The sequence below is a fragment of the Salmo salar genome, unplaced genomic scaffold (genome assembly GCF_965601325.2).
Source record: "Salmo salar unplaced genomic scaffold, fSalSal1 ptg000588l, whole genome shotgun sequence".
Classification (NCBI taxonomy): domain Eukaryota; kingdom Metazoa; phylum Chordata; class Actinopteri; order Salmoniformes; family Salmonidae; genus Salmo; species Salmo salar.
This window is the reverse complement of record NW_027675428.1, coordinates 148,497-174,985: the sequence shown is the minus strand read 5'-3', so window position 1 is coordinate 174,985 and position 26,489 is coordinate 148,497. Positions and strand designations below refer to the sequence as shown.

Genomic DNA, 26,489 nt, shown 5'->3' with positions numbered 1-26,489 from the left:
GTCCATAGGCTCTCATAGCCCGGGAAAAAAGAGAATGTCGTCATTCCAGCCCCAGGCTGAAACACATTATCGCCTTTCTCAAGTGGCCCATCAAGAGACACTAGCTTATGCGCGTGACCCCGACCGCCCCCGCCTTTGGGATTTTTTCCTCTGTTTGCCGAAAAGGAGATTCCCTGTCGGAATTTTACCGCTTTTCTACGAGAAAAATGACGTAAAAATTGATTTTAAACAGCGGTTGACATGCTTCGACGTACGGCAATTGAATACTTTGAATTTTATTGTCAGGAATTGCGCCAAGCGCGCGACACTTCTTTACTATTTCGGATAGTGTCTGGAACGCACGAACAAAACGCCGCTATTCGGATATAACGATGGATTATTTTGGACCAAACCAACATTTGTTATTGAAGTAGACGTCCTGGGTGTGCATTCTGACGAAGACAACAAAAGGTAATGACATTTTTATAATAGTAAATATGATTATGGTGAGTGCTAAACTTGCCGGGTGTCTAAATAGCGAGCCCGTGATGCCTGGGCTATATACTTAGAATATTGCAAAATGTGCTTTCACCAAAAAGCTATTTTAAAATCGGACATATCGAGTGCATAGAGGAGGTCTGTATCTATAATTCTTAAAATAATTGTTATGCTTTTTGTGAACGTTTATCGTGAGTAATTTAGTAAAATGTTAGCGAATTCCCCGTAAGTTTGCGGGGGGTATGCTAGTTCTGAACGTCACATGCTAATGTAAAAAGCTGGTTTTTGATATAAATATGAACTTGATTGAACAAAACATGCATGTATTGTATAACATAATGTCCTAGGGTTGTCATCTGATGAAGATCATCAAAGGTGAGTGCTGCATTTAGCTGTCTTCTGGGTTTTGGTGACATTATATGCTGGCTTGAAAAATGGGTGTCTGATTATTTCTGGCTTGGTACTCTGCTGACATAATCTAATGTTTTGCTTTCGTTGTAAAGCCTTTTTGAAATCGGACAGTGTGGTTAGATTAACGAGAGTCTTATCTTTAAATGGCTGTAAAATAGTCATATGTTTGAGAAATTGAAGTAATAGGATTTTGAAGATTTTGAAAATCGCGCCACAGGCTGGCAGTGGATGTTACGTAGGTGGGACGAATTCGTCCCGCCGGTCCCATAGAGGTTAAAGTAATGATGGACTGACCTTCATGTCTTAAAGTAATGATGGACTGACCTTCATGTCTTAAAGTAATGATGGACTGTCGTTTCTCTTTGCTTATTTGAGCTGTTCTTGCCATAATATAGACTTGGTATTTTACCAAAAAGGGCTATCTTCTGTATACCACCCCTACCTTGTCACAACACAACTGATTGGCTCAAACGCATTAAGGAAAGAAATTCCACAAATGAACTTTTAACAAGGCACACCTTTTTTATTTGAAATGCAGTCCAGGTGACTACTGTTAGGTTCTAATTTTTCAGAGTAAGTAACTCACGGACACTAGAGAAGCTTAACCAAGTTGAATTCTCCCCAAAGGGTCGTTACAGCTGTAATTCAGACACAGACATGGCTTCCCCCGTGGTGGTATTCAGACCCCACTTTGGGTGGAGTCTCCTCCTCATCTCTAAACATTGCGTCATTCTCGCTAAGCAGGGAACTAAGTCATATGAACCTTCAGCGGTTTCTTCCCTTGTCAGTACTGTCACGGTTGGTTTCCCTGCACTCAGTCCCTCCCAAGCTTCATTATGGCATCCCTCATGTCTCCTTTGTAACTAATGTTCCTATACTCTGAGTATAACAATGTTCAACGTTTACCCCAGGATCCAAGAGTGTGCAAAGCTGTCATCAAGGCAAAGGGCGGCTACTTTGAAGAATCTCAAATATAAAATATATTTTGATTTGTTTAACATTTCTTAATTTTGATGTCTTCATTATCATTCTACAAAGTAGAAAACAAAGGGAAAAACCCTGGAATGAGTAGGTTTGTCCAAACTTTTGACTGGTACTGTGTATCTGTTTTATTTCCTATCTTTTATTCATTCATACAGGTTCTCAGAAATTGAGTTTTTTTTCTGCTGTATGTTATATGTTGAAAATGAGATGTTATATTGTCTTTTTTCAGGATCACAGAGGCCTTTATCAAGGCGAACCCCCACATCCAGATTCAAGGTTCAGGGGGAAAGATGTTCACCATCTCCGCAGCAATAGACGACATGGAGGCCTACACTAAACTCACTGGTCCGTTCAACCCCATAGAAATATAAAGTGTACAATGGCTCTGGTCTGTTCTACTTACCCAGACAACCAGAGCTTTGAGAGTTTTATGCGTCAAGGCTGTCCAAACAGGCTGGGTTTGCCATACCTGTTTTTTTTGTGTGGTACATTCCTGTCCATACAATTACTGCTGGGTTTGGTTTGCATGATTACCTCTCATCTTCCCACGCTCCTTATCACCTTGTCTCTCCCTCTCACCTGTCTCTCTCCCTTTCTCCTCCCTTCCCCTGTAGACAATATGTTTGAGCAGATTCTGTACTCGTCGTCCTCTAAGCTGGCTGAGGCCAGAGAGATCCTTCAAAACATCACCTGCAGACGCCTCTACAAGTGTGTGGGACAGACCCAGACTGAGGTGCGCGTGGAGGTTTCACAGGTGTGTGTGTGCGTGTGCGTGTGTGTGTGTGTTTGGAGAGAGGATATCCTTCCAGGGCTTACTAGCAGAGCTTTCTACGAGATTCATATTATGTGCCTCTCATCCTCGTCTTCTCTTCCCCCAGAAAAAGCTCCTGGAGTGGGCAGGCTGTGTGGCGAGGTCCAGGCCTCGGAATGACCTTAAACATGTTACTCTGCAGCCAGAGGACTTTGTTGTCCATGTGAGTGTCCAGTCTTTTCACCTCAATCAGGGAACTGATTGAATACATTTTACCATAGCCCCCCCGCCTTCTCTATAGGTAACCCTTTGTTACCAGTTGCTCTGTTGAAAATAGGTATCTCTTTGCATGTCCATCTCTACCCCCTATCTTTCTCTCCATCAGATCATCAACATGGACTGGGGTATGAAGGAGAAGAACCCCATCAACAACATGCGTTTCTACTGTAAGAACGACCCAACCAAAGCTTACCAGATCAGCAAGGACCAGGTCACTACTTCAATGCACTTACGTATACCTATTTTAGAATTATCCAATCATTTTTGGAGCTTGGAAACATGATATAAGGCAATTGTTGTTCCTGTAGGTGTCCAAGCTGCTGCCAGAAAGGTTTGCTGAGCAGCTTATCAGGGTCTACTGTAAGAAGACTGATGAGAGGACCATGGAGGCAGCTAAGAAGAACTTTGCCCAGTGGTGTATGGATATGAACTTCTCCAAACCTCAGGTCAGGAGGCCTCGCTCTTTCCTTTATATATCATTTTATCTCAAGCTTTTAGCGTTTTTACATTGTGTGGGGAAGATGACAGTGCAAGGCCAAGCCAGCTAGCTATCACTATCTTACCTGCACCACACAGAGTATTTTTCCTATGTTTAAAATTGACACTGGTATCCCTGTGTGTTTGTGTTCACATTTGTTTAGGATGGAGATGTGATTACACCAGAGGTCACCTAGGACCAGGGGTTGGTGACCACCACCTCAAGAAAATGAGTCAGGCTTTCAGAAGAAGTCTCTTTACTCAGGGTTCTGTTCACTCTGATTCAGTTTTCCAGGGATTAGATCATGTAGTCTTTCTTTTATTTACTTTTGATGTTTTATTTCAAGCGTACATTTTAGGTTTGGTTATCTTAACGTTATGCTATTTCATGGTAAGAGAAGTGTAGGAGTATGTGAGTATACATACCTGTTCTCCCAGGCTATGCATGTTGACGTGCCACTATCACACATGGCTCTTTCAGATAGCCAAGCAACGACTTTTACATATTTATCCATCCTGGTGGAAGTTACTCTTTGGACAATCATGCTTTACCTTGTAATACTCCCAAAGCTGAATGGGAACTTATCCTTGGTGTTATATTGATCAACATGCAAACAAACAGGTAACCGTTGTTTGTGTTTCAGGGCATTGTCTTTCTTTTATGCATGGTTTCTACGCTGTTTTAGTTGTTATATACCCAGCTACCATAGTTAGCCTGGTCATGCATATCTACAGTATCTAGACTAAAGTAGGAGTTGGCTAAGCACATACAGATCAAAGATCAGGGTACAATGTAGCTTAATTATCTTCCGAAAAGACACCACTTTAACTGACAAACAATGTTAAGTTATCATATTATCTTTGTTTTCATCCATGTACCCTACTGAGGCAAGCAGCTATCTGTCTAGTGTTTGGTATCATTTGGGAGTCTCGTTATCTTCATTTAAACAACATGAACACAATGTTTACCCTAAAGTCTGCCTCGATGAGCCCACAGCTGTTGATCAGACAGACATGTTTGTTGATTTAAGTTATGCACTTTGTTTTAAATAAATAATATAATTTTGAATGAAAGACTAATGAGGTGGAGAGTCTCACTTTTTGAAGGGTTTTGTAATACAGAATGTAACCGGCCACATCTGCGAAATACAACCCTCTTCTCTGCCTGGCTATCTGAGTTCTGTTTCCTTAGAACTTTGTGTAGAAGACAGCTCTAGCATCCTGAATCCTCAATTTAACCATTATAGGGGTGAACAGAAAACAAATCTCGGTTAACCCAGAACAAAAATCTTGCGTTATTTGATCAGCTGCGTGATTTAGTTCTGGGTCCATACCTATTAGAAATTGGGAGTTCCGGTTTGCGAAGTCTCCACCTCACAAAAGGAAACTCTCAGCCGTAAACCAGATGTAACCTGGATATAGACGTTCCATAAATCGGCATGCGAAAGTGAGTAGATTACCTTGAAAACAATGGTCAGGCATCTTGGACGCAGTTTCCAGTTATTATTCCTCAGTGGAATTACTGCTGCTCCTTATACCAGAGACGGAAGAGGAAGCTGAGACATCCGACTCAATGTTTTCTGATCGGGGCGGGGCCACTCTGGTCTGCTTATTGCCCCTGACCCGCAGAGGTATCCCTGTGTGCTAACACTTACACAGACCGAGACCTTGGGGGGGGTCTATGGTAAACGGCTTGAGTCGTTCATCTTAGGTTATACTATGCATTCCATCCCGTTGTGAGAGGGTCAGTGCTGTCTGGGTTCCTTGGGACATTCCTACCCTAAACCTTAACCCCTAACCTTAACCCTTACCTTAACAATGCTGCTCGCTCAATAGGCCTATTTGGAAGTTGATAACTTGGTAGCCTACAGACAGAATAATCTTCTCTTTTCAGCAGGATCCATTTGCTTTCCAACCTGCAATTGTATTTGAAATATTGCGAAAGCCCTGTTGTAGCTGCATCACTGACAGATTTGCCACATGTTCCCAACTTGTAGGCATGCCTTGTGATTGGGCTACACACAATCCACAGCTATTTTTTTAAATAAGCTATTGATCCTCTCTGGCTAAATTACAGGCCTACTCCTGGTGTAGTAATCTGAATGATTTCATTTCTTTCTGAACAGACAGAAGTAATCTATCACTTAGGCAAATGTATTTTAATGTATCGGGTGCTGCACCAACTCAAGCACCCTTCCTGCGGGGCTATGATTCTATAAGGAAATAAATGATTAAGTGCAACTGCTGGAGAGATAAGAGTTGCAGGCTCGTTTCTATCAGAGCAGAGAGAGAGAGGGAGATTATAGAAACTGAATCTCCTAGTTCTCCCACCACAGCAATGGCCACTCCTTGGTCTATATAAAGTTGTGGCCAAAACTTTTGAGAATGACATAAATATACATTTTCATAAAGTCTGCTGCCTCAGTTTGTATGATGGCAATTTGCATGTACTCTAGAATGTTATGAAGAGTGATCAGATGAATTGCAATTAATTGCAAAGTCCCTCTTTGCCATGCAAATGAACTGAATTCCCCCCCCAAAATTCCACTGCATTTCAGCCCTGCCACAAAAGGACCAGCTGACATCATGTCAGTGATGCTCTCGTTAACACAGGTGTGAGTGTTGACGAGGACAAGGCTGGAGATCACTCTCTCATGCTGATTGAGTTTGAATAACAGACTGGAAGCTTCAAAAGGAGGCTGGTGCTTGGAATCATTGTTCTTCCTTTGTCAACTAGGGTTAACTGCAAGGAAACACGTGCCGTCATCATTGCTTTGCACAAAAAGGGCTTCACAGGCAAGGATATTGTTGCCAGTAAGATTGCACCTAAATCAACCATTTATCGGATCATCAAGAACTTCAAGGAGAGCGGTTCAATTGTTGTGAAGAAGGCGAAGGGCAGCAAAGAACCACTTCTCTCATGGAAAAACATCAGGGACAGACTGATATTCTGCAAAAGGTACAGGGATTGGACTGCTGAGAACTGAGGTAAAGTCATTTTCTCTGATGAATCTCCTTTCCGATTGTTTGGGGCATCCGGAAAAAAGCTTGTCTGGAGAAGACAAGGTGAGCGCTACCATCAGTCCTGTGTCATGCCAACAGTAAAGCATCCTGAGACCATTCATGTGTGGGGTTGTTTCTCAGCCAAGGGAGTGGGCTCACTCACAATTTTTCCTAAGAACACAGCCATGAATAAAGAATGATACCAACACATCCTCCGAGAGCAACTTCTCCCAACCATCCAGGAACAGTTTGGTGACGAACAATGCCTTTTCCAGCATGATGGAGCACCTTGCCATAAGGCATAAGTGATAACTAAGTGTCTCGGAGAACAAAACATCGATATTTTGGGTCCATGGCACGGAAACTCCCCAGACCTTAATCCCATTGAGAACTTGTGGTCAATGCTCAAGAGGCAAATCCTGGCAAATGGTTTCCGGAACGAATCAGTCCAAAACTGAGAGGTGCTGGATCCTGTGCTGGCAGGATCCTGTGCTGGCAGGATCCTGTGCTGCTGGATCCTGTGCTGCTGGATCCTGTGCTGCTGGATCCTGTGCTGCTGGATCCTGTGCTGACAAGATCCTGTGCTGACAAGATCCTGTGCTGACAAGATCCTGTGCTGACAAGATCCTGTGCTGCTGGATCCTGTGCTGCTGGATCCTGTGCTGGCAGGATCCAGCAAAAATGAAGCACTGCTATCGGCTGCCTAGGCTAGTTCACCCCATGGTGAAACTAGCACTCCTATAGATCTGAAATAATTGGATGGTGAAACTTGCACTCCTGTAGATCTGAAATAATTGGATGGTGAAACTTGCACTCCTATAGATCTAAAATAATTGGATGGTGAAACTTGCCAGTCAATCAGAAATGCAAGTTGAAGCAATTTGGGAATTTTTGAAAGTGAGGACAATCCTTGTCCTGCAATGGAAAGAATGTATACTTGAAAAAATTGATTTAGAAAGAAATAGGCATTTTGAATTAAACGTAGAGTGGAGCTTAGGGGTCCATCTTACCTTCAAAAAATATTCAGCAGTCATAATGTTCCACTGTCAGGAGAGTCATGACAGTCCCCATCTGGTGGGTTCAACCTTGGAAGGATTCTGCAAGTTGCAACCCACCATAAAAATGACCACGGGATGTCCTGGTTGTGTATCATCATTGCGGTCCCCCTCTGGTGGTTTGCCCTAGCCTCCTCTCGGTACCGCTCCAGCCTGTCCCGCATCTGGAGAACGTACTGGACAATCCCCTGTCCTGAGGTAGCTACTGGGGAACCTTCCCAGCACTTCTTCAGCAGGTCCAGTGGTCCCTGCACTGGCCATCCATAGAGGAGTTCGAATGGTGAGAAACCTGTCGATGCCTGAGGCACCTCCCTGTAAGCAAAAAGCAGAAAGGGTAACCACTTATCCCAGTCTTTACCAGTGTCAGCCACAAACTTCCTCAGCATATTCTTGAGCGTTTGATTGAATCTCTCTACAAGCCCATCCGTTTGGGGATGGTAGGGAGTGGTCCTCAAGCCTTTAATGCCCAGCTGTCGGTGGAGTTGAACCATCAGTCGTGAAGTGAAGTTTGTGCCTTGGTCCGTCAGGATTTCATCTGGGATTCCTACACGAGAAAAGAGCTGAACAAGAGCACTGATTATTTTTGGAGTGGTTATGGAACGGAGTGGGAAGGCTTCTGGGAACCGGGTGGCATAGTCACAGATCACCAATATATACTGGTAACCTGCACTACTCTTCTCCAAGGGTCCAACAATGTCCATTGCAATTCTCTTGAATGGGGTAGAGATAACTGGCAGTGAACATAGAGGAGCCCGGTCAGACCTACGGACAGCACTGGTTTTCTGTCACGTGGGGCATGTTTTGCAGTATGTTTGTACATCAGTATACATGGAGGGCCAAAAGAAATGGGAGCCTAGCCTAAGATAGGTCTTATGTTGCCCTAGATGGCCTGCCCATGGAACTGTATGTGCAAGGTTGAGAACAAGTGGTCTACATGTAGATGGCACCACTAACTTCCTGCTATCTGCTTCTGACCCAAGGTAGAGTATGTGGTTGTCTACTGTGTATATTCCCCCACATGAAGATTGGCTGTCCCCAGCTAAGGCCTTATCAAATAAACCTTTCAAGGTTGCATCAGACTTCTGCAGTGTAGCAAAATTTTGTGGAACTTCCCATTGCACTTCTAACCCAGACACATCAGCAACAGGTACAGGGGTTCCCACATACTTCTCAAGACGCCGCTGGCGGCGTGACTTTCTGGGCCCTTTGGTTCCCCCCTCACACAGACTATCACACAAGTCAGGCAGAGGTTGTAAACCAGCTTTGGCCTGTGCACGAGTGACAACTGAACATGACACCTGAACATCAGACTGGCAAACTGACTGCTCATATAGCTGACCCCCCACACTTCCCAACAGATCAGAGAGTACAGGCACATCCCTCCCCAAAATCATCTCAAAAGGTAGCTTCTCCATTACCCCAACTTTGAGGAGGTATTTCTGACCCTGAATCTCCACTGTGAGTTCAGCTGTGGGCTGCTGTGACTGGTCACCATGGACACATTGGATCAGTGTCTGGTGACCGTAATCAATGTCATTAACAGGTACATTACATTTTCTGATCAACGACAGGGAACTGCCGGTGTCAATCATTGCAGTAAGACTTTTACCATTCACTTTTACAGGTACCAAGACTGACCCTTCCCCAGTCTGTCTATTCTGAACACCATCCCCCTCTCTGGGCACATAACAGTAACCTGAGAGCTTGGATTTACGTAGCGGACACATTGAAGCCTTGTGCCCCTGCTGTCGGCAGTAAAAACAGGTCAGACCCCTCCCATCAGAGCGAACTGCATAATCCCTTACCTCCCTCCTCCCAGACACATAACCCCCAGAGTTACCTCCACCATCTCGGGTATCTCTGATGTCCCTTGTGTCTCGGAGACTCCTTGGAGCGGGTGCTGCAGGTCGTGGTGGGCCCCCTTTACGTGCATTATGGTACTGCAGCGCAAGCTTGGCCGCCATAAGCCCGTCCTTGGGCTCGTGCTCTCGAACCCAGGTTCGAATGTCGTGTGGTAGAACTTGTAGAAGTTGCTCGAGGATGATGACCTCACCGATCTCGTCCTGTGTCTTCTCCTCTGGTTGAACCCATCATCGGTAGAGACCCTTGAGGCGGTGGTACGTCTCTGTCGGTGACTCACCCGATGGCGTCGATGCAGCTCTAAAGCGTTGACGGTAGGTCTCCGAGGAGATGTCGAACTTCACCAGCAGCGCTTCCTTCAAGCCCTTGTAGACGTTGGACAGCCCCTCATCCATTGCTGTGTAAGCCTCTAAGGCCTTGCCCGTGAGCAATGGGACAAGCCTGCAGGCCCACTCTACCTCCGGCCACTGCCACGTCTTGGCCATTCGCTCAAACCTCAGCAAGTAGTTTTCAATGTCCTCCCCCTGCTGGTATGAGGGCATCTTTGGCTCCTTCCTCAGGAATGCTGGAAGATGAACGTTAAAAAAGAATGGAGCTCATTTATTTTGAGTCGATTGATGCATCAGTACGTGAATCAAAGTAAACGAACGTAAAAAATACCCATTCAAATCGATCAGTTTTCAACTAGAGAGATTGAAACGCGTCGTATCTGTCTCAAGCCTCCGTAACTGTTTATGTTACAACTCCACATCTGCAATAAATGGTGGTGGAGCTAGAGCGGTGTTTGTCAAACCATGAGACATACCAATAATCGGTATTCTCACAAAAACATATGTAGCATCTGAACCGTTTGACCTACAACATCGTATGACCACTCCCTAGAAAGGGGAGACCCTCACGAACACGGTGGTGTTCTCAATTTGTCTCTACGTCCCCCACAAGTGTCAGGGGACTCGTCTGAAGTCGGAACCCTCTATGTGCAAACATCTGTTTGTAGAATCCAAAATCTTTGGGCTACAAACTAATGTGACCCCACTTGTCACAATGTTCTCCGTTTTGCCCTACGTTTTCCACAAGTGTCACGGGACTAATCTGAAGGTAACAGGTACTGATTAAAATGATAGATTTTTTAACCAGGGACCTCTCGCACCCTAAGCCATAATAGTACAACTATACCAACGATCCGTTTGGTCAAAGAATTTTCACTTTCCACAAAAATGACGGTCAGGATTTTAATCGATGTCTCCATGTTGCTTAAGAGCTTCACATAGCATTGGTGGTATAGTGGTGAGCATAGCTGCCTTCCAAGCAGTTGACCAGGGTTCAATTCCCAGCCAATGCAGAGCATGAGATATTCACTAGGTTTAGGAGCTGGGTGTCATTTCAAGTGTATTACATTGGAATCAATGTCCTTGTTAGTGGAAGTCAGATTTGCTCTTAGTTTTTGCAGGTTTTCTAAATGAAGTGCGATATTGAGCCAACTAGTGAATATCCATCGCCTAAACCATTCAGCCACCTCGTCCTGCGCCCAAGAGGTGGCTGTTTGCAACCAGTGGCCAGAGATCTGCCTGTCTGAGCTTGTTAAAAGATCTGCAAAAGGGTTCATCCGGGATTTGAACCCGGGACCTCTCGCACCCAAAGCGAGAATCATACCCCTAGACCAACGAGCCTTAGACAAGAATAAAATTGTTTTGCTTTCTGCGGCAATTACAATGAGGATATCAATTGTTCTTGTCCATGGTGCTTGGAAAGATTGAACCTCATGTGAGTGTTTGTGCTATACTTGTGAGCATAGCAGTCTTCCAAACTGTTGACCAGGCTTCAGTTCAAATCTTTTGTATTTCATCTGCTGTGTCTTTCACATTCTGTCTTCTTAAGCCGCGACAGCAAACTGATGATGAGTGTTGACAAATGAATATTGAGCAAAATGAGGTCAATTAATATTTTAAAAGAGAAAATGAAAAAATAAAACTTAAAAAAGAATGGAGCTCATTTATTTTGAGTCGATTGATGCATCAGTACGTGAATCAAAGTAAACGAACGTAAAAAATACCCATTCAAATCGATCAGTTTTCAACTAGAGAGATTGAAACGCGTCGTATCTGTCTCAAGCCTCCGTAACTGTTTATGTTACAACTCCACATCTGCAATAAATGGTGGTGGAGCTAGAGCGGTGTTTGTCAAACCATGAGACATACCAATAATCGGTATTCTCACAAAAACATCTGTAGCATCTGAACCGTTTGACCTACAACATCGTATGACCACTCCCTGGAAAGGGGAGACCCTCACGAACACGGTGGTGTTCTCAATTTGTCTCTACGTCCCCCACAAGTGTCAGGGGACTCGTCTGAAGTCGGAACCCTCTATGTGCAAACATCTGTTTGTAGAATCCAAAATCTTTGGGCTACAAACTAATGTGACCCCACTTGTCACAATGTTCTCCGTTTTGCCCTACGTTTTCCACAAGTGTCACGGGACTAATCTGAAGGTAACAGGTACTGATTAAAATGATAGATTTTTTAACCAGGGACCTCTCGCACCCTAAGCCATAATAGTACAACTATACCAACGATCCGTTTGGTCAAAGAATTTTCACTTTCCACAAAAATGACGGTCAGGATATTAATCGATGTCTCCATGTTGCTTAAGAGCTTCACATAGCATTGGTGGTATAGTGGTGAGCATAGCTGCCTTCCAAGCAGTTGACCAGGGTTCAATTCCCAGCCAATGCAGAGCATGAGATATTCACTAGGTTTAGGAGCTGGGTGTCATTTCAAGTGTATTACATTGGAATCAATGTCCTTGTTAGTGGAAGTCAGATTTGCTCTTAGTTTTTGCAGGTTTTCTAAATGAAGTGCGATATTGAGCCAACTAGTGAATATCCATCGCCTAAACCATTCAGCCACCTCGTCCTGCGCCCAAGAGGTGGCTGTTTGCAACCAGTGGCCAGAGATCTGCCTGTCTGAGCTTGTTAAAAGATCTGCAAAAGGGTTCATCCGGGATTTGAACCCGGGACCTCTCGCACCCAAAGCGAGAATCATACCGCTAGACCAACGAGCCTTAGACAAGAATAAAATTGTTTTGCTTTCTGCGGCAATTACAATGAGGATATCAATTGTTCTTGTCCATGGTGCTTGGAAAGATTGAACCTCATGTGAGTGTTTGTGCTATACTTGTGAGCATAGCAGTCTTCCAAACTGTTGACCAGGCTTCAGTTCAAATCTTTTGTATTTCATCTGCTGTGTCTTTCACATTCTGTCTTCTTAAGCCGCGACAGCAAACTGATGATGAGTGTTGACAAATGAATATTGAGCAAAATGAGGTCAATTAATATTTTAAAAGAGAAAATGAAAAAATAAAACTTAAAAAAGAATGGAGCTCATTTATTTTGAGTCGATTGATGCATCAGTACGTGAATCAAAGTAAACGAACGTAAAAAATACCCATTCAAATCGATCAGTTTTCAACTAGAGAGATTGAAACTCGTCGTATCTGTCTCAAGCTTCTGTAACTGTTTATGTTACAACTCCACATCTGCAATAAATGGTGGTGGAGCTAGAGCGGTGTTTGTCAAACCATGAGACATACCAATAATCGGTATTCTCACAAAAACATCTGTAGCATCTGAACCGTTTGACCTACAACATCGTATGACCACTCCCTGGAAAGGGGAGACCCTCACGAACACGGTGGTGTTCTCAATTTGTCTCTACGTCCCCCACAAGTGTCAGGGGACTCGTCTGAAGTCGGAACCCTCTATGTGCAAACATCTGTTTGTAGAATCCAAAATCTTTGGGCTACAAACTAATGTGACCCCACTTGTCACAATGTTCTCCGTTTTGCCCTACGTTTTCCACAAGTGTCACGGGACTAATCTGAAGGTAACAGGTACTGATTAAAATGATAGATTTTTTAACCAGGGACCTCTCGCACCCTAAGCCATAATAGTACAACTATACCAACGATCCGTTTGGTCAAAGAATTTTCACTTTCCACAAAAATGACGGTCAGGATATTAATCGATGTCTCCATGTTGCTTAAGAGCTTCACATAGCATTGGTGGTATAGTGGTGAGCATAGCTGCCTTCCAAGCAGTTGACCAGGGTTCGATTCCCAGCCAATGCAGAGCATGAGATATTCACTAGGTTTAGGAGCTGGGTGTCATTTCAAGTGTATTACATTGGAATCAATGTCCTTGTTAGTGGAAGTCAGATTTGCTCTTAGTTTTTGCAGGTTTTCTAAATGAAGTGCGATATTGAGCCAACTAGTGAATATCCATCGCCTAAACCATTCAGCCACCTCGTCCTGCGCCCAAGAGGTGGCTGTTTGCAACCAGTGGCCAGAGATCTGCCTGTCTGAGCTTGTTAAAAGATCTGCAAAAGGGTTCATCCGGGATTTGAACCCGGGACCTCTCGCACCCAAAGCGAGAATCATACCCCTAGACCAAGGAGCCTTAGACAAGAATAAAATTGTTTTGCTTTCTGCGGCAATTACAATGAGGATATCAATTGTTCTTGTCCATGGTGCTTGGAAAGATTGAACCTCATGTGAGTGTTTGTGCTATACTTGTGAGCATAGCAGTCTTCCAAACTGTTGACCAGGCTTCAGTTCAAATCTTTTGTATTTCATCTGCTGTGTCTTTCACATTCTGTCTTCTTAAGCCGCGACAGCAAACTGATGATGAGTGTTGAAAATTAATATTGAGCAAAATGAGGTCAATTAATATTTTAAAAGAGAAAATGAAAAAATAAAACTTAAAAAAGAATGGAGCTCATTTATTTTGAGTCGATTGATGCATCAGTACGTGAATCAAAGTAAACGAACGTAAAAAATACCCATTCAAATCGATCAGTTTTCAACTAGAGAGATTGAAACGCGTCGTATCTGTCTCAAGCCTCCGTAACTGTTTATGTTACACCTCCACATCTGCAATAAATGGTGGTGGAGCTAGAGCGGTGTTTGTCAAACCATGAGACATACCAATAATCGGTATTCTCACAAAAACATCTGTAGCATCTGAACCGTTTGACCTACAACATCGTATGACCACTCCCTGGAAAGGGGAGACCCTCACGAACACGGTGGTGTTCTCAATTTGTCTCTACGTCCCCCACAAGTGTCAGGGGACTCGTCTGAAGTCGGAACCCTCTATGTGCAAACATCTGTTTGTAGAATCCAAAATCTTTGGGCTACAAACTAATGTGACCCCACTTGTCACAATGTTCTCCGTTTTGCCCTACGTTTTCCACAAGTGTCACGGGACTAATCTGAAGGTAACAGGTACTGATTAAAATGATAGATTTTTTAACCAGGGACCTCTCGCACCCTAAGCCATAATAGTACAACTATACCAACGATCCGTTTGGTCAAAGAATTTTCACTTTCCACAAAAATGACGGTCAGGATATTAATCGATGTCTCCATGTTGCTTAAGAGCTTCACATAGCATTGGTGGTATAGTGGTGAGCATAGCTGCCTTCCAAGCAGTTGACCAGGGTTCGATTCCCAGCCAATGCAGAGCATGAGATATTCACTAGGTTTAGGAGCTGGGTGTCATTTCAAGTGTATTACATTGGAATCAATGTCCTTGTTAGTGGAAGTCAGATTTGCTCTTAGTTTTTGCAGGTTTTCTAAATGAAGTGCGATATTGAGCCAACTAGTGAATATCCATCGCCTAAACCATTCAGCCACCTCGTCCTGCGCCCAAGAGGTGGCTGTTTGCAACCAGTGGCCAGAGATCTGCCTGTCTGAGCTTGTTAAAAGATCTGCAAAAGGGTTCATCCGGGATTTGAACCCGGGACCTCTCGCACCCAAAGCGAGAATCATACCCCTAGACCAAGGAGCCTTAGACAAGAATAAAATTGTTTTGCTTTCTGCGGCAATTACAATGAGGATATCAATTGTTCTTGTCCATGGTGCTTGGAAAGATTGAACCTCATGTGAGTGTTTGTGCTATACTTGTGAGCATAGCAGTCTTCCAAACTGTTGACCAGGCTTCAGTTCAAATCTTTTGTATTTCATCTGCTGTGTCTTTCACATTCTGTCTTCTTAAGCCGCGACAGCAAACTGATGATGAGTGTTGAAAATTAATATTGAGCAAAATGAGGTCAATTAATATTTTAAAAGAGAAAATGAAAAAATAAAACTTAAAAAAGAATGGAGCTCATTTATTTTGAGTCGATTGATGCATCAGTACGTGAATCAAAGTAAACGAACGTAAAAAATACCCATTCAAATCGATCAGTTTTCAACTAGAGAGATTGAAACGCGTCGTATCTGTCTCAAGCCTCCGTAACTGTTTATGTTACACCTCCACATCTGCAATAAATGGTGGTGGAGCTAGAGCGGTGTTTGTCAAACCATGAGACATACCAATAATCGGTATTCTCACAAAAACATCTGTAGCATCTGAACCGTTTGACCTACAACATCGTATGACCACTCCCTGGAAAGGGGAGACCCTCACGAACACGGTGGTGTTCTCAATTTGTCTCTACGTCCCCCACAAGTGTCAGGGGACTCGTCTGAAGTCGGAACCCTCTATGTGCAAACATCTGTTTGTAGAATCCAAAATCTTTGGGCTACAAACTAATGTGACCCCACTTGTCACAATGTTCTCCGTTTTGCCCTACGTTTTCCACAAGTGTCACGGGACTAATCTGAAGGTAACAGGTACTGATTAAAATGATAGATTTTTTAACCAGGGACCTCTCGCACCCTAAGCCATAATAGTACAACTATACCAACGATCCGTTTGGTCAAAGAATTTTCACTTTCCACAAAAATGACGGTCAGGATATTAATCGATGTCTCCATGTTGCTTAAGAGCTTCACATAGCATTGGTGGTATAGTGGTGAGCATAGCTGCCTTCCAAGCAGTTGACCAGGGTTCGATTCCCAGCCAATGCAGAGCATGAGATATTCACTAGGTTTAGGAGCTGGGTGTCATTTCAAGTGTATTACATTGGAATCAATGTCCTTGTTAGTGGAAGTCAGATTTGCTCTTAGTTTTTGCAGGTTTTCTAAATGAAGTGCGATATTGAGCCAACTAGTGAATATCCATCGCCTAAACCATTCAGCCACCTCGTCCTGCGCCCAAGAGGTGGCTGTTTGCAACCAGTGGCCAGAGATCTGCCTGTCTGAGCTTGTTAAAAGATCTGCAAAAGGGTTCATCCGGGATTTGAACCCGGGACCTCTCGCACCCAAAGCGAGAATCATACCCCTAGACCAAGGAGCCTTAGACAAGAATAAAATTGTTTTGCTTTCTGCGGCAATTACAATGAGGATATCAATTGTTCTTGTCCATGGTGCTTGGAAAGATTGAACCTCATGTGAGTGTTTGTGCTATACTTGTGAGCATAGCAGTCTTCCAAACTGTTGACCAGGCTTCAGTTCAAATCTTTTGTATTTCATCTGCTGTGTCTTTCACATTCTGTCTTCTTAAGCCGCGACAGCAAACTGATGATGAGTGTTGAAAATTAATATTGAGCAAAATGAGGTCAATTAATATTTTAAAAGAGAAAATGAAAAAATAAAACTTAAAAAAGAATGGAGCTCATTTATTTTGAGTCGATTGATGCATCAGTACGTGAATCAAAGTAAACGAACGTAAAAAATACCCATTCAAATCGATCAGTTTTCAACTAGAGAGATTGAAACGCGTCGTATCTGTCTCAAGCCTCCGTAACTGTTTATGTTACACCTCCACATCTGCAATAAATGGTGGTGGAGCTAGAGCGGTGTTTGTCAAACCATGAGACATACCAATAATCGGTATTCTCACAAAAACATCTGTAGCATCTGAACCGTTTGACCTACAACATCGTATGACCACTCCCTGGAAAGGGGAGACCCTCACGAACACGGTGGTGTTCTCAATTTGTCTCTACGTCCCCCACAAGTGTCAGGGGACTCGTCTGAAGTCGGAACCCTCTATGTGCAAACATCTGTTTGTAGAATCCAAAATCTTTGGGCTACAAACTAATGTGACCCCACTTGTCACAATGTTCTCCGTTTTGCCCTACGTTTTCCACAAGTGTCACGGGACTAATCTGAAGGTAACAGGTACTGATTAAAATGATAGATTTTTTAACCAGGGACCTCTCGCACCCTAAGCCATAATAGTACAACTATACCAACGATCCGTTTGGTCAAAGAATTTTCACTTTCCACAAAAATGACGGTCAGGATATTAATCGATGTCTCCATGTTGCTTAAGAGCTTCACATAGCATTGGTGGTATAGTGGTGAGCATAGCTGCCTTCCAAGCAGTTGACCAGGGTTCGATTCCCAGCCAATGCAGAGCATGAGATATTCACTAGGTTTAGGAGCTGGGTGTCATTTCAAGTGTATTACATTGGAATCAATGTCCTTGTTAGTGGAAGTCAGATTTGCTCTTAGTTTTTGCAGGTTTTCTAAATGAAGTGCGATATTGAGCCAACTAGTGAATATCCATCGCCTAAACCATTCAGCCACCTCGTCCTGCGCCCAAGAGGTGGCTGTTTGCAACCAGTGGCCAGAGATCTGCCTGTCTGAGCTTGTTAAAAGATCTGCAAAAGGGTTCATCCGGGATTTGAACCCGGGACCTCTCGCACCCAAAGCGAGAATCATACCCCTAGACCAACGAGCCTTAGACAAGAATAAAATTGTTTTGCTTTCTGCGGCAATTACAATGAGGATATCAATTGTTCTTGTCCATGGTGCTTGGAAAGATTGAACCTCATGTGAGTGTTTGTGCTATACTTGTGAGCATAGCAGTCTTCCAAACTGTTGACCAGGCTTCAGTTCAAATCTTTTGTATTTCATCTGCTGTGTCTTTCACATTCTGTCTTCTTAAGCCGCGACAGCAAACTGATGATGAGTGTTGACAAATGAATATTGAGCAAAATGAGGTCAATTAATATTTTAAAAGAGAAAATGAAAAAATAAAACTTAAAAAAGAATGGAGCTCATTTATTTTGAGTCGATTGATGCATCAGTACGTGAATCAAAGTAAACGAACGTAAAAAATACCCATTCAAATCGATCAGTTTTCAACTAGAGAGATTGAAACGCGTCGTATCTGTCTCAAGCCTCCGTAACTGTTTATGTTACAACTCCACATCTGCAATAAATGGTGGTGGAGCTAGAGCGGTGTTTGTCAAACCATGAGACATACCAATAATCGGTATTCTCACAAAAACATCTGTAGCATCTGAACCGTTTGACCTACAACATCGTATGACCACTCCCTGGAAAGGGGAGACCCTCACGAACACGGTGGTGTTCTCAATTTGTCTCTACGTCCCCCACAAGTGTCAGGGGACTCGTCTGAAGTCGGAACCCTCTATGTGCAAACATCTGTTTGTAGAATCCAAAATCTTTGGGCTACAAACTAATGTGACCCCACTTGTCACAATGTTCTCCGTTTTGCCCTACGTTTTCCACAAGTGTCACGGGACTAATCTGAAGGTAACAGGTACTGATTAAAATGATAGATTTTTTAACCAGGGACCTCTCGCACCCTAAGCCATAATAGTACAACTATACCAACGATCCGTTTGGTCAAAGAATTTTCACTTTCCACAAAAATGACGGTCAGGATATTAATCGATGTCTCCATGTTGCTTAAGAGCTTCACATAGCATTGGTGGTATAGTGGTGAGCATAGCTGCCTTCCAAGCAGTTGACCAGGGTTCGATTCCCAGCCAATGCAGAGCATGAGATATTACCTAGGTTTAGGAGCTGGGTGTCATTTCAAGTGTATTACATTGGAATCAATGTCCTTGTTAGTGGAAGTCAGATTTGCTCTTAGTTTTTGCAGGTTTTCTAAATGAAGTGCGATATTGAGCCAACTAGTGAATATCCATCGCCTAAACCATTCAGCCACCTCGTCCTGCGCCCAAGAGGTGGCTGTTTGCAACCAGTGGCCAGAGATCTGCCTGTCTGAGCTTGTTAAAAGATCTGCAAAAAGGTTCATCCGGGATTTGAACCCGGGACCTCTCGCACCCAAAGCGAGAATCATACCCCTAGACCAACGAGCCTTAGACAAGAATAAAATTGTTTTGCTTTCTGCGGCAATTACAATGAGGATATCAATTGTTCTTGTCCATGGTGCTTGGAAAGATTGAACCTCATGTGAGTGTTTGTGCTATACTTGTGAGCATAGCAGTCTTCCAAACTGTTGACCAGGCTTCAGTTCAAATCTTTTGTATTTCATCTGCTGTGTCTTTCACATTCTGTCTTCTTAAGCCGCGACAGCAAACTGATGATGAGTGTTGACAAATGAATATTGAGCAAAATGAGGTCAATTAATATTTTAAAAGAGAAAATGAAAAAATAAAACTTAAAAAAGAATGGAGCTCATTTATTTTGAGTCGATTGATGCATCAGTACGTGAATCAAAGTAAACGAACGTAAAAAATACCCATTCAAATCGATCAGTTTTCAACTAGAGAGATTGAAACGCGTCGTATCTGTCTCAAGACTCCGTAACTGTTTATGTTACAACTCCACATCTGCAATAAATGGTGGTGGAGCTAGAGCGGTGTTTGTCAAACAATGAGACATACCAATAATCGGTATTCTCACAAAAACATATGTAGCATCTGAACCGTTTGACCTACAACATCGTATGACCACTCCCTGGAAAGGGGAGACCCTCACGAACACGGTGGTGTTCTCAATTTGTCTCTACGTCCCCCACAAGTGTCAGGGGACTCGTCTGAAGTCGGAACCCTCTATGTGCAAACATCTGTTTGTAGAATCCAAAATCTTTGGGCTACAAACTAATGTGACCCCACTTGTCACAATGTTCTCCGTTTTGCCCTACGTTTTCCACAAGTGTCACGGGACTAATCTGAAGGTAACAGGTACTGATTAAAATGATAGATTTTTTAACCAGGGACCTCTCGCACCCTAAGCCATAATAGTACAACTATACCAACGATCCGTTTGGTCAAAGAATTTTCACTTTCCACAAAAATGACGGTCAGGATATGAATCGATGTCTCCATGTTGCTTAAGAGCTTTACATATCATTGGTGGTATAGTGGTGAGCATAGCTGCCTTCCAAGCAGTTGACCAGGGTTCGATTCCCAGCCAATGAAGAGCATGAGATATTCACTAGGTTTAGGGGCTGGGTGTCATTTTAAGTGTAAGTGTTTATTTTGAGTCGATTGATGCATCAGTACGTGAATCAAAGTAAACGAACGTAAAAAATACCCATTCAAATCGATCAGTTTTCAACTAGAGAGATTGAAACGCGTCGTATCTGTCTCAAGACTCCGTAACTGTTTATGTTACAACTCCACATCTGCAATAAATGGTGGTGGAGCTAGAGCGGTGTTTGTCAAACAATGAGACATACCAATAATCGGTATTCTCACAAAAACATATGTAGCATCTGAACCGTTTGACCTACAACATCGTATGACCACTCCCTGGAAAGGGGAGACCCTCACGAACACGGTGGTGTTCTCAATTTGTCTCTACGTCCCCCACAAGTGTCAGGGGACTCGTCTGAAGTCGGAACCCTCTATGTGCAAACATCTGTTTGTAGAATCCAAAATCTTTGGGCTACAAACTAATGTGACCCCACTTGTCACAATGTTCTCCGTTTTGCCCTACGTTTTCCACAAGTGTCACGGGACTAATCTGAAGGTAACAGGTACTGATTAAAATGATAGATTTTTTAACCAGGGACCTCTCGCACCCTAAGCCATAATAGTACAACTATACCAACGATCCGTTTGGTCAAAGAATTTTCACTTTCCACAAAAATGACGGTCAGGATATGAATCGATGTCTCCATGTTGCTTAAGAGCTTTACATATCATTGGTGGTATAGTGGTGAGCATAGCTGCCTTCCAAGCAGTTGACCAGGGTTCGATTCCCAGCCAATGAAGAGCATGAGATATTCACTAGGTTTAGGGGCTGGGTGTCATTTTAAGTGTAAGTGTTTATTTTGAGTCGATTGATGCATCAGTACGTGAATCAAAGTAAACGAACGTAAAAAATACCCATTCAAATCGATCAGTTTTCAACTAGAGAGATTGAAACGCGTCGTATCTGTCTCAAGCCTCCGTAACTGTTTATGTTACACCTCCACATCTGCAATAAATGGTGGTGGAGCTAGAGCGGTGTTTGTCAAACCATGAGACATACCAATAATCGGTATTCTCACAAAAACATCTGTAGCATCTGAACCGTTTGACCTACAACATCGTATGACCACTCCCTGGAAAGGGGAGACCCTCACGAACACGGTGGTGTTCTCAATTTGTCTCTACGTCCCCCACAAGTGTCAGGGGACTCGTCTGAAGTCGGAACCCTCTATGTGCAAACATCTGTTTGTAGAATCCAAAATCTTTGGGCTACAAACTAATGTGACCCCACTTGTCACAATGTTCTCCGTTTTGCCCTACGTTTTCCACAAGTGTCACGGGACTAATCTGAAGGTAACAGGTACTGATTAAAATGATAGATTTTTTAACCAGGGACCTCTCGCACCCTAAGCCATAATAGTACAACTATACCAACGATCCGTTTGGTCAAAGAATTTTCACTTTCCACAAAAATGACGGTCAGGATATTAATCGATGTCTCCATGTTGCTTAAGAGCTTCACATAGCATTGGTGGTATAGTGGTGAGCATAGCTGCCTTCCAAGCAGTTGACCAGGGTTCGATTCCCAGCCAATGCAGAGCATGAGATATTCACTAGGTTTAGGAGCTGGGTGTCATTTCAAGTGTATTACATTGGAATCAATGTCCTTGTTAGTGGAAGTCAGATTTGCTCTTAGTTTTTGCAGGTTTTCTAAATGAAGTGCGATATTGAGCCAACTAGTGAATATCCATCGCCTAAACCATTCAGCCACCTCGTCCTGCGCCCAAGAGGTGGCTGTTTGCAACCAGTGGCCAGAGATCTGCCTGTCTGAGCTTGTTAAAAGATCTGCAAAAGGGTTCATCCGGGATTTGAACCCGGGACCTCTCGCACCCAAAGCGAGAATCATACCCCTAGACCAACGAGCCTTAGACAAGAATAAAATTGTTTTGCTTTCTGCGGCAATTACAATGAGGATATCAATTGTTCTTGTCCATGGTGCTTGGAAAGATTGAACCTCATGTGAGTGTTTGTGCTATACTTGTGAGCATAGCAGTCTTCCAAACTGTTGACCAGGCTTCAGTTCAAATCTTTTGTATTTCATCTGCTGTGTCTTTCACATTCTGTCTTCTTAAGCCGCGACAGCAAACTGATGATGAGTGTTGACAAATGAATATTGAGCAAAATGAGGTCAATTAATATTTTAAAAGAGAAAATGAAAAAATAAAACTTAAAAAAGAATGGAGCTCATTTATTTTGAGTCGATTGATGCATCAGTACGTGAATCAAAGTAAACGAACGTAAAAAATACCCATTCAAATCGATCAGTTTTCAACTAGAGAGATTGAAACGCGTCGTATCTGTCTCAAGCCTCCGTAACTGTTTATGTTACAACTCCACATCTGCAATAAATGGTGGTGGAGCTAGAGCGGTGTTTGTCAAACCATGAGACATACCAATAATCGGTATTCTCACAAAAACATCTGTAGCATCTGAACCGTTTGACCTACAACATCGTATGACCACTCCCTGGAAAGGGGAGACCCTCACGAACACGGTGGTGTTCTCAATTTGTCTCTACGTCCCCCACAAGTGTCAGGGGACTCGTCTGAAGTCGGAACCCTCTATGTGCAAACATCTGTTTGTAGAATCCAAAATCTTTGGGCTACAAACTAATGTGACCCCACTTGTCACAATGTTCTCCGTTTTGCCCTACGTTTTCCACAAGTGTCACGGGACTAATCTGAAGGTAACAGGTACTGATTAAAATGATAGATTTTTTAACCAGGGACCTCTCGCACCCTAAGCCATAATAGTACAACTATACCAACGATCCGTTTGGTCAAAGAATTTTCACTTTCCACAAAAATGACGGTCAGGATATTAATCGATGTCTCCATGTTGCTTAAGAGCTTCACATAGCATTGGTGGTATAGTGGTGAGCATAGCTGCCTTCCAAGCAGTTGACCAGGGTTCGATTCCCAGCCAATGCAGAGCATGAGATATTCACCTAGGTTTAGGAGCTGGGTGTCATTTCAAGTGTATTACATTGGAATCAATGTCCTTGTTAGTGGAAGTCAGATTTGCTCTTAGTTTTTGCAGGTTTTCTAAATGAAGTGCGATATTGAGCCAACTAGTGAATATCCATCGCCTAAACCATTCAGCCACCTCGTCCTGCGCCCAAGAGGTGGCTGTTTGCAACCAGTGGCCAGAGATCTGCCTGTCTGAGCTTGTTAAAAGATCTGCAAAAGGGTTCATCCGGGATTTGAACCCGGGACCTCTCGCACCCAAAGCGAGAATCATACCCCTAGACCAACGAGCCTTAGACAAGAATAAAATTGTTTTGCTTTCTGCGGCAATTACAATGAGGATATCAATTGTTCTTGTCCATGGTGCTTGGAAAGATTGAACCTCATGTGAGTGTTTGTGCTATACTTGTGAGCATAGCAGTCTTCCAAACTGTTGACCAGGCTTCAGTTCAAATCTTTTGTATTTCATCTGCTGTGTCTTTCACATTCTGTCTTCTTAAGCCGCGACAGCAAACTGATGATGAGTGTTGACAAATGAATATTGAGCAAAATGAGGTCAATTAATATTTTAAAAGAGAAAATGAAAAAATAAAACTTAAAAAAGAATGGAGCTCATTTATTTTGAGTCGATTGATGCATCAGTACGTGAATCAAAGTAAACGAACGTAAAAAATACCCATTCAAATCGATCAGTTTTCAACTAGAGAGATTGAAACGCGTCGTATCTGTCTCAAGCCTCCGTAACTGTTTATGTTACAACTCCACATCTGCAATAAATGGTGGTGGAGCTAGAGCGGTGTTTGTCAAACCATGAGACATACCAATAATCGGTATTCTCACAAAAACATCTGTAGCATCTGAACCGTTTGACCTACAACATCGTATGACCACTCCCTGGAAAGGGGAGACCCTCACGAACACGGTGGTGTTCTCAATTTGTCTCTACGTCCCCCACAAGTGTCAGGGGACTCGTCTGAAGTCGGAACCCTCTATGTGCAAACATCTGTTTGTAGAATCCAAAATCTTTGGGCTACAAACTAATGTGACCCCACTTGTCACAATGTTCTCCGTTTTGCCCTACGTTTTCCACAAGTGTCACGGGACTAATCTGAAGGTAACAGGTACTGATTAAAATGATAGATTTTTTAACCAGGGACCTCTCGCACCCTAAGCCATAATAGTACAACTATACCAACGATCCGTTTGGTCAAAGAATTTTCACTTTCCACAAAAATGACGGTCAGGATATTAATCGATGTCTCCATGTTGCTTAAGAGCTTCACATAGCATTGGTGGTATAGTGGTGAGCATAGCTGCCTTCCAAGCAGTTGACCAGGGTTCAATTCCCAGCCAATGCAGAGCATGAGATATTCACTAGGTTTAGGAGCTGGGTGTCATTTCAAGTGTATTACATTGGAATCAATGTCCTTGTTAGTGGAAGTCAGATTTGCTCTTAGTTTTTGCAGGTTTTCTAAATGAAGTGCGATATTGAGCCAACTAGTGAATATCCATCGCCTAAACCATTCAGCCACCTCGTCCTGCGCCCAAGAGGTGGCTGTTTGCAACCAGTGGCCAGAGATCTGCCTGTCTGAGCTTGTTAAAAGATCTGCAAAAGGGTTCATCCGGGATTTGAACCCGGGACCTCTCGCACCCAAAGCGAGAATCATACCGCTAGACCAACGAGCCTTAGACAAGAATAAAATTGTTTTGCTTTCTGCGGCAATTACAATGAGGATATCAATTGTTCTTGTCCATGGTGCTTGGAAAGATTGAACCTCATGTGAGTGTTTGTGCTATACTTGTGAGCATAGCAGTCTTCCAAACTGTTGACCAGGCTTCAGTTCAAATCTTTTGTATTTCATCTGCTGTGTCTTTCACATTCTGTCTTCTTAAGCCGCGACAGCAAACTGATGATGAGTGTTGACAAATGAATATTGAGCAAAATGAGGTCAATTAATATTTTAAAAGAGAAAATGAAAAAATAAAACTTAAAAAAGAATGGAGCTCATTTATTTTGAGTCGATTGATGCATCAGTACGTGAATCAAAGTAAACGAACGTAAAAAATACCCATTCAAATCGATCAGTTTTCAACTAGAGAGATTGAAACGCGTCGTATCTGTCTCAAGCCTCCGTAACTGTTTATGTTACAACTCCACATCTGCAATAAATGGTGGTGGAGCTAGAGCGGTGTTTGTCAAACCATGAGACATACCAATAATCGGTATTCTCACAAAAACATCTGTAGCATCTGAACCGTTTGACCTACAACATCGTATGACCACTCCCTGGAAAGGGGAGACCCTCACGAACACGGTGGTGTTCTCAATTTGTCTCTACGTCCCCCACAAGTGTCAGGGGACTCGTCTGAAGTCGGAACCCTCTATGTGCAAACATCTGTTTGTAGAATCCAAAATCTTTGGGCTACAAACTAATGTGACCCCACTTGTCACAATGTTCTCCGTTTTGCCCTACGTTTTCCACAAGTGTCACGGGACTAATCTGAAGGTAACAGGTACTGATTAAAATGATAGATTTTTTAACCAGGGACCTCTCGCACCCTAAGCCATAATAGTACAACTATACCAACGATCCGTTTGGTCAAAGAATTTTCACTTTCCACAAAAATGACGGTCAGGATATTAATCGATGTCTCCATGTTGCTTAAGAGCTTCACATAGCATTGGTGGTATAGTGGTGAGCATAGCTGCCTTCCAAGCAGTTGACCAGGGTTCGATTCCCAGCCAATGCAGAGCATGAGATATTCACTAGGTTTAGGAGCTGGGTGTCATTTCAAGTGTATTACATTGGAATCAATGTCCTTGTTAGTGGAAGTCAGATTTGCTCTTAGTTTTTGCAGGTTTTCTAAATGAAGTGCGATATTGAGCCAACTAGTGAATATCCATCGCCTAAACCATTCAGCCACCTCGTCCTGCGCCCAAGAGGTGGCTGTTTGCAACCAGTGGCCAGAGATCTGCCTGTCTGAGCTTGTTAAAAGATCTGCAAAAGGGTTCATCCGGGATTTGAACCCGGGACCTCTCGCACCCAAAGCGAGAATCATACCCCTAGACCAACGAGCC

At 43.1% G+C, this 26,489-nt stretch overlaps 1 protein-coding gene and 8 non-coding genes across 9 annotated transcripts; 1 reads left to right on the top strand and 8 right to left on the bottom strand.

Moving 5' to 3' along the window:
• The first annotated feature begins 2,030 nt into the window (after positions 1–2,030).
• On the top strand, positions 2,031–3,307 carry LOC145876427 (deoxynucleoside triphosphate triphosphohydrolase SAMHD1-like). The gene is made up of 4 exons (XM_082972197.1): positions 2,031–2,217; positions 2,487–2,626; positions 2,751–2,846; positions 3,009–3,307. The coding sequence occupies exons 1-4, from the start codon at positions 2,163–2,165 to the stop codon at positions 3,183–3,185; spliced, it is 468 nt and encodes a 155-aa protein (XP_082828323.1). The 5' UTR covers positions 2,031–2,162; the 3' UTR covers positions 3,186–3,307.
• A 7,588-nt stretch (positions 3,308–10,895) lies between these two features.
• trnap-ugg (transfer RNA proline (anticodon UGG)) lies at positions 10,896–10,967 on the bottom strand. Its single transcript has one exon. It is a non-coding gene; the product is annotated as a tRNA-Pro (tRNA).
• Positions 10,968–12,288: 1,321 nt separating this feature from the next.
• On the bottom strand, positions 12,289–12,360 carry trnap-ugg (transfer RNA proline (anticodon UGG)). Its single transcript has one exon. It is a non-coding gene; the product is annotated as a tRNA-Pro (tRNA).
• A 5,497-nt stretch (positions 12,361–17,857) lies between these two features.
• trnap-ugg (transfer RNA proline (anticodon UGG)) lies at positions 17,858–17,929 on the bottom strand. Its single transcript has one exon. It is a non-coding gene; the product is annotated as a tRNA-Pro (tRNA).
• Positions 17,930–19,250: 1,321 nt separating this feature from the next.
• Positions 19,251–19,322, bottom strand: trnap-ugg (transfer RNA proline (anticodon UGG)). Its single transcript has one exon. It is a non-coding gene; the product is annotated as a tRNA-Pro (tRNA).
• Positions 19,323–22,237: 2,915 nt separating this feature from the next.
• trnap-ugg (transfer RNA proline (anticodon UGG)) lies at positions 22,238–22,309 on the bottom strand. Its single transcript has one exon. It is a non-coding gene; the product is annotated as a tRNA-Pro (tRNA).
• Positions 22,310–23,631: 1,322 nt separating this feature from the next.
• On the bottom strand, positions 23,632–23,703 carry trnap-ugg (transfer RNA proline (anticodon UGG)). Its single transcript has one exon. It is a non-coding gene; the product is annotated as a tRNA-Pro (tRNA).
• A 1,321-nt stretch (positions 23,704–25,024) lies between these two features.
• trnap-ugg (transfer RNA proline (anticodon UGG)) lies at positions 25,025–25,096 on the bottom strand. Its single transcript has one exon. It is a non-coding gene; the product is annotated as a tRNA-Pro (tRNA).
• Positions 25,097–26,417: 1,321 nt separating this feature from the next.
• Positions 26,418–26,489, bottom strand: trnap-ugg (transfer RNA proline (anticodon UGG)). Its single transcript has one exon. It is a non-coding gene; the product is annotated as a tRNA-Pro (tRNA).